The 8,434-nt window shown below is 42.7% G+C and overlaps 1 protein-coding gene across 1 annotated transcript; it reads left to right on the plus strand.

The window, feature by feature from the left end:
* The first annotated feature begins 895 nt into the window (after positions 1-895).
* On the plus strand, positions 896-8,295 carry men1 (multiple endocrine neoplasia I). The gene is given in 12 exon segments (XM_080052341.1): positions 896-967; positions 2,401-2,883; positions 3,135-3,343; positions 3,571-3,699; positions 4,287-4,327; positions 4,427-4,514; positions 4,975-5,111; positions 5,809-5,953; positions 6,278-6,451; positions 6,997-7,161; positions 7,164-7,213; positions 7,215-8,295. Coding segments are annotated over 11 exon segments (1,908 nt in total). The 5' UTR covers positions 896-967; positions 2,401-2,447; the 3' UTR covers positions 7,549-8,295.
* Positions 8,296-8,434: the final 139 nt, after the last annotated feature.

Genomic DNA, 8,434 nt, shown 5'->3' on the forward strand with positions numbered 1-8,434 from the left:
ATAAGAGCGACTATGGAGGAGGGGAGAATAACATGTCGGGGTGAGATACGTTCAAGGTCTCCGTTCAGGCTCAGATATCTCAGCTCCGACATGAAATGCAGGGCCTCTGTCTGTGTTCACGTCCAATTACATAGAATATTCAAAATATTATAATATGTCTGTTCTCCATGCCCCCTGCCGTTTTCAAAATAGATTCCAGTTACTCTTACGTGAGTAAAACCCTAGTGTAGAAGACGAATTTTGTAATTATGTTCTGAAATGTAAAAGCATTATAGAAATATTCGACCGCAATTGAAGGCCACTAGAATATTCCTGAACACAGACATAATGTTATATTTGGTACTTGCTCTGAACAAAAATTGTATTTTGGCCATTTGATGTTTCATCATTGGGGGGGGGGGGGGGGGGGGTTGCATAGAGTGACATTTTAGTAAATTATTATTTTTAATGTATATTCTTACAAAAATAATTAGGTTAAGTTGCATAAACTGATGTGTATTTCAGCTATTTTGTAAAAACACCATCTAGCCTAATTGATTTAAATTATGATGCAGATGCAGTTACTTCACAGCTACAGTAGCCTACAATGTTATACAATTTTAAACAGTGTGGGTTGAACTGTAGCCTGTTTTCCATGATGTAATGGTTACCTTTGTTCCTTGTTGTTGCAAAATGTCTCCTAACGGCATTTTGCTGCCCTCTACTGGGGTGTTTGCGAATAGGTTACTATGAACTTCATCTCCCAGCATACACTAAAGGAAACCGTGTACGCAGTTGTGAAGATCTAAAACCACAGGGATGGGCCTAACGGCGTTCAACCGAGGTTCACAGCGGCCTACAGATCTGCTCCGTGACGCAAACGTAGAGTCCGGTAACACACTGCAAGGGACTTTCGGGCAGACTGAACTGCGCGGCAAAAGAAGGGGGACACAAACAAAAACATGTGGCTTCGGCTGTGAGAAAACAGGTATGTAATTTCTTACACATTGCTCAAACGTTACCTCAATGGTAGCATAGGTAGAGTCAATGTGGCGGCGTATTTTTGCCATATAATACGCCAGAGTGCTAGAGGGGATAAGGGGTATCTTAAAGTGGTGAGTTTAGCTAACTAGCAGCTCGTTAGCCTGTTAGCTGCCTCCCACGACAGCCTTCATTCAAACAGCTGCTCCCAAGCTGTTTGTCACAGAGGGACTGGCCCGTGATATGTTTGTACTTTATCTCGCTGGGCCATTGTAAAAAAAACTCATATTAATACAGCAAAAGAACAGCAATAGCGAGCCTAAATTGGCAGCTAACGGTAACTTAACTTAGTAAAGTTAGCTAGTTAGCCTCATAGGTTAGCCTACGTCAGCCAACCAGGCTAGCATATTAAAACATCAAATGGAGTATTTCGTTCTGCATTGAAATACTCTCGGCACTTGGATATTGCGAAGATATTTCGGCGTTTCAGCCAGGATAACAATCCTCCCAGAGCTTCTAATTGCAGTGTTCAATGAATGTACGTATATAGCAATGGGAGTGCCCCGCCCACCATGATAGCGGTCTGTATGGGCATTATGCAACGGGCAGGCTGCTCAGCTGTGACTCGGCGTCTAGGCTTTTATTTGTTTATCGTGCGGTAATTGTATAATATGTACAAAGGGGTGTTTATTCTGATTGGTCTCCATAGGGACAGTGCGCCGACCTCATTAAAGTATACGTTGCTGCTGTGCTTATCGGGAAAGCACCTGTTTTACTAATCACCGTGTTAAAGATGGTTATTGCATCTGAAAACAATGTACTGAAGTAAACATTAGACAACTGATACAACGTTTTAAAAACAAGTATTTACAAACGTATAGTATTAAACATTTTGTTATGCAAATTTAAATAATTTGTTCCTTTCTGCCACATGTTTGATGATTCTGTTAAATTATTTTAAACGGTATTGGAAACGTGAATGGGGAAATAAAAATAGAGATATTTCATCAATGAATTGACATTTTACAAGGAGGTATTGTGTGTGTTTCTGTCTTATTCCTCTGTGCCATTAAGCTTCTTTTTGTTGTCCAAAAACTAATAAAAACACATCAGTGAGCCAACTATATGTTCCTTTATCACTGTGCACACACACACTGTAGCAGCTACTGTGTTGAGTCAAAATAAGCCACAGTCTAGCTTATTTTGACTCAACACACAGGATGCTGCCTCACCAGAGAACCAAATGTGGATTCATCCGGCACTGAAAAAAGTCCCTTATAATAATGCATGTAGATAACAAAGACACTTTTTCCTGTTTGAATAAGGTTTGCCAAAAGCTACAGTGACCATCTGTTTTAGGAAAGTGCTGTGCTCATTTCTAAATAAATCTTTATCAGTGTGTGATGTGGAGTTGAACTTACTTTTTCTGTACCTTTTCAGTACTGCTGCAGGTGACGAGAGCGTCTGAGTTTGACTGACTGACCACCATGGGTTTGCACTCGACCCAGAAGAAGCACTTTCCCCTGCGTGGGATCGACGGCGTGGTCCAGCTGTTTGACACTGAGCTGCGTAAGTCAGAGCCGGACCTGGCCCTGCTCTCCCTGGTGCTGGGTTTCGTGGAGCACTTCCTGGCCGTGAACCGGGTCGTCCCCATAAACGTGCCCGGGGTCCGCTTTGAACCGCTGGAGCCCGACTGTCCCAACTCCTGCTTCCCAACGGTGGAGCTGGGCATGATCTCTGCCCTGTACGAGCGCTTCACTGCCCAGATACGAGGCGCCGTGGACCTGTCCCAGTACAGGAAGACAGCAGCACCGTCCAGCAGGGAACTGGTGAAGAAGGTGTCCGACGTGATCTGGAACAGTCTGAGCCGCTCTTACTTCAAGGACCGGGCACACATCCAGTCCCTCTTCAGTCTCATCACTGGTACGCAGTTACAGCCATTACAATACAATCAGTAGTGGTTGACCAATGTGGGGTTTTCAGTGGCCAATATCACATTGTTTTTTTTGCATTTGATTAAATACAACAATTTATTAATATTAAAAACTAAGAAACATAATTTAACTTAAATAGTCTAAAACATTTACTTGAAAATATATTTATAATGTAGAGTATGGACTTGGAATTATTTTGTCATATTGATTAAATGGAATTCTTTGTTGGATTTGAACCAGGCACCAAACTGGACAGCTCCGGTGTGGCCTTTGCTGTGGTGGCAGCGTGCCAGGTTCTAGGTCTGAAGGACGTCCACTTGGCCCTGTCTGAGGACCACGCCTGGGTGATATTCGGTAAAAACGGAGAAGAGACGGCTGAGGTCACCTGGCACGGGAAGGGTAACGAGGACCGACGAGGGCAAACGGTCACTACAGGAGTCAGTGAAAAGGTGAGGCCTACATCCAGTAAAGTATTTGACCTGCGGTCAAAAACTACAATTTATTTTCAATCATGGGTCCGTAAAGCAAAGTGGATGCTGGTTTTTATCACCAGGCAACCTTAATATTTAGCATTAGACAGACAATCAATGTCTATTATATTATAAATTTCGTTTCTGGAATTTCAGTTTCTCTGCTGTGAACCTGTCTTGTGTGTGTGTTTTTGTGTCCCCCTCAGAGTTGGTTGTATCTAAAGGGCTCCTACATGAAATGTAACAGAAACATGGAGGTAGCCTTCATGGTTTGTGCCATCAACCCCTCACTGGACCTGCATACTGACAGCTCTGAGCTGCTGCAGCTTCAACAGGTGAACATTTGAAGTTTACAATGGCTGGTTACACATCTTTTTTTATTTAACCACACACAACACACCATGGTTTTCAGTTTCATTGTAGATGTTGGAGGAAGCAAGGACCTAAATGTCAGATATCATTTTAATTCAGAGCATTTGGTGTTCTTTCGTACATAAACTCACTGTTAAGGTAACAGCAATAAAACTTAACACTTCCTGCAGTTTTTCCTATTGAAAGCCTAGCAGGAAAACAAAGACAAAGCAACTGAAAATATTCATAGTAAGTTAAGTTATGCAGAGATATTCATACAAAACAGTGAAACTTAAGAATAAAAGCTGGTGTCTAATAAATCCTGATTCAAATGACAGCCTGGTCCTGTCTACAGGTGAGGTAAATAACGGCTACTATTTTAGAATTACAACTCGATTGTAAGTTTAGATCTTTGACCATCACTTATAAAGTCTTCATAGAGTATTTCTTATATCTGATAAAACCATTGGTATGTTTTGAACATATTTTCTCACTCAAAGACACTCAACAGTTTGTTATGATTAGCCTGCATTACCCTTCCTGATCTTTTCTTTTATCACTGATTTAACAGAAACTCCTCTGGTTGCTGTATGACAGAGGTGACCTGGACAAGTGAGAGTTTTTTCGTTGTTTTGTAATAAATAAAAGTCTCAGTTCTTTTCTATGCCCTGCTTGCCCATTAACTCCCTCCTCTCCTGAACTGTGTTCCAGGTATCCTATGGCCATGGGCACTCTGGCAGACCTTGAAGATCAGGATCCAATCCCAGGCAAACAGAACCCGCTGAATATCCACCTTCAGGTGAGTCTTCAGAGAGGTTTCCAACAGGTCACACAGCAGGGACACTGGTTGCATTTTAAGAATACATTTTAAACAAAAATCATATGAGGGAAACCTTTTAAAAGTAGCTATTTTGATGTATTCAACCAAAGTATTTTATGGAAGTCACATGCACTTACCAAAACCAACCACATGGGGTCAGCTCCACTTTTAATAAGCTAAAAGTAACCAGTCATTTTCTACATTGGCTGTGTGTTTCCCCACTGAGTTCTATGTAAGAATCCTTCAAAGTTAGACAACAATATGTCACTATGTTGTTGTTTTTTGCCTCTAACTTGACATGAATGTGACCACATTGCTTTTCTGCAGTAAAAATTGTTATTGTACATCATCTCTTGTCAGAAGTTTTTCTAAGTAATTTATCTTGTGTTGTTTGGGTTCTCTCTCTCTCTATCTCTCTCCCTCCCTATCCCTCTCTCAGGCTGTGGGTTCTGCTCAGAAGCACTACAACAACGAGCACATCTACCCCTACATGTACCTGGCTGGTTTCCACTACAGACACAGGAATGTGAGGGACGCGCTCAGGGCCTGGGCCGAGGCTGCTCAGGTCATGCAGGAGTGAGTTCATAGGGCATTTACACACTTGAATGTGGCAGGTTCAAGTTGAGAATAAATGATTTTCATGCAGGGGCTGTGGTTAGTGTTGGTGGTGGGAGTAACATGTTTATCCAACAGCAATGTCTCAACCGGCAGCCTCAGTTGTTATTACACCAGACAAACACAAGATGGCAGTAAATGCACAACTATTTTTTGGGGGTATTTGAGCCAGGGAGTGTCTCTGAAATCTCTGAATCCTCGTACACTTTTCTCCCCTTTAAACACACTGTTCATAACTGCAGCTAAAAATATCAGCCCACATTCCCTCCCCATCCATCAGCTTCCTTTTCCTGCTCCCCCATTGTTCTTTAATTTCAACTTGCCCTCTGTCCAAGTGTGTGTGTGTGTGTGTGTGTGTGTGTGTGTGTGTGCGTGTGTGCGCGTACTCCTAACAGTGGATTCTTTGTAGATTATTCCGCAGAGTTCACTTCTTGTCATGTCTGGACAGTTGCTATGCCTTCAGTAATTAGCATGTCACAGGTCAACAGTTCCTGGTCAAAAAGCCTTTTCTTTATCTTAATATGTACGTGCTCTGTATGAAAAATTACACCCTGTTAGATGACAGAAAATGGCTCTTAATAGGAGAGTGTCAGTCATATATTGAAGGCATTCACAATTCCTGTTATTTAAAGTCCCTGTCCTCTCACCTGTTTTGCAGATATAACTATTTCCGTGAGGACGAGGAGATCTACAAAGAGTTCTTTGACATTGCAAACGATGTTATCCCCACACTGCTGAAGGAGACAGCTGCTGCTGCAGAGAGTCCAGGAGAGGGAGCAGAGGGAGGAGAAGGAGCCGACAAGGTGGGGATTCCTAGCTAGAGAGGGGCTGGGTCCAATTAACAAAATTTTAATTAATTTTTTTAAGTATGCAAGAACATTAAAAAAAATCAATAAAGAACCTTCAATGAAACTTTCAATTCAACTTTATTTTTCCCCATAGGGCGATTCAATTTCAGTCAACCAGTCGTCACATAAACACAAACATCATCTGCTCATAATATTGAATTACTTTACTAGTTATAACGTTTTTATAAATTGATTTTTTAAAACTGCATTAAACAGGGCTGCACTTTAAAACCAGTTCCCATGTAGAAACGTGTAATACTCTAATATTCCCTCTTTCAGGACCAGCCAAAGCAGGCAGCAGCCTTCTCAGCCCTGCAGGACTCTGAATGCTTTGCCCACCTGCTGCGTTTCTATGACGGAATCTGTAAATGGGAGGAGGGCAGCCCCACACCGGTGCTCCATGTGGGCTGGGCCACCTACCTGGTCCAGTCCCTGAGCCGCTTTGAAGCTGTGGTGAGAAACCCAACATCGCTCTGCCTTTCAACTTCACAAGGACCAGAGCTAGTGCTGGGCGATAAAACCATCTCTATAGGGGATAGATAGCAATACAATTGACCTTGAAAACAATGATACACGTTGGACATTAAAACTGGATATGGATATACCTAACAGCCTATCACAGAGTGCGACAGCCAGTCAGACTTCAGTTTTATTATTTACATTATTTTCAATAAGTTACAAGTTAAGTTTAGTTTTTTTAATGCAGATAAAGCATGTACAGTATGTGAAGTTTAATGCTTACATTTAAATGTGATTCAATATTCTTTTATCACAATGAATTATATTCTATAGTTAAGCTAATGAACCCTCTGGTTTATTCATGCTTCCGCATCATCAGACAATCGTCATCGTGTTAAATATCTGTATCAATCAATATGGAATATCGATCAATATGGAAACAATTAGTACGATAATATTTTATATCACCCAGCCCTATATGACCCACAAGTGTGATGCCTTGTTGCTGAAAAATGGGTCTGTCGTCTGATTTCCAAAAGGTGCGTCAGAAGGTGTCCATCATCACCAAAGAGCCAGAGTCTCAGGAGGACGACGACCAGTCCAGCGACGACCCGCGGGAGGGCCGCAGACGAGGGCCCCGGAGAGAGTCCAAGCTAGATGAGCAGGGTTCACCTCCCCAGGGCGCTCCCACCTCCCCATCCGCCCAGCCTCCAACACAACCACAACCCCCACCACCACCAGTAGTAGGACCAGCAGGAGCCCAGCCCAAGAAGGTGGGAGACATAGGGGGCCGCCGTCGCTCCTCCCAGGGCCTGAGGGCTGGAGACCCTGAAGGTAAAGCCAAGTCCCCCAGCCCGGATCCTGCCTCCTCTCCCCCCTCGTCCCCCTCCCCTCTGGCCGGCCCCGTGGTGGTGTTCCAGAGCGAGAAGATGAAGGGCATGAAGGGGCTGCTGTGTGCCGCCAAGGTCAACTCCAGCGCCATCAAGCTACAGCTCACCGCCCAGTCCCAGGTCCAGATGAAAAGACAGAAGAGCACACCGGCCGGCGATTACTCCATGTCGTTCATGAAACGCCAGCGAAAATCCCTCTAGACATGCTGATTGTTGTAGGAGACTCTTTACTGTGAACACAAAAAAACATGGAACATCCGATTAACCTCAACATTTTGTCCATGAATATTTTCTTACCCAGTGTTTTCATCTGGAGGTAAAAGTTCAGTCAATATTCTCAATAGTTCCGAGCAATATGTTTGACTCGCACACTCGAGTTAAGATTCACATATCAAGTTTGAACTGAAGGAGTTTTTATTTAACATTTAATAGCCAGGAAAAGGAAGCCTGGTTTTGATGGATTGTGAGCATTCACTCATCATTAGTTTTGTGTATTAATTGGCAGCCAATTGCACACTGACTATTAACTTGTTCATTGACTTTACATGTGGATGTTTGATGCCAAAGTAACACGGATGACCAGGAAACAAACTTACACACGTGTGAATAGAACCTGTACCATTAGGAACCCTGCTGTTCATCATGACTGAAGCCTTGGAAGTGATTAATTTTTAGGATAGTTACTGTGTAACATTGTCCACTTCTGCTCTATCGACAGCTTCTTTCTTGCTAGCTCTATGTTGCCTTACTTTGCCTTTTGTTCTTCTTTTAAGTAGGTGGCCTTTAGTGTGTAGAGAATAGCTGAGCTAGGCATATTTCTAATGATAAGAGAGAAGACCATGCACTGTTGAGACGAAGCCACGTTAGGAGGCACTGCTACATTCTATTTGCCTGATGACTTGTGTGTTGTTTGTTTTCGTTTTTGTTTTTGTATCTGCAAGTAATAAAGACCTGATGAAAACAAGGATGAGGTGCAGTGGGATATATGCATTTATATACACCAGAAAATAATGCTTTCTGTGGATGATGTCAGAGTCAAATATACAGTAACCCCAATTAGTAACAGATGCAGAAGTGCAAGAAATAG

This window comes from Ammodytes marinus (assembly GCF_949987685.1).
Source record: "Ammodytes marinus genome assembly, chromosome: 23".
Lineage (NCBI taxonomy): Eukaryota > Metazoa > Chordata > Actinopteri > Uranoscopiformes > Ammodytidae > Ammodytes > Ammodytes marinus.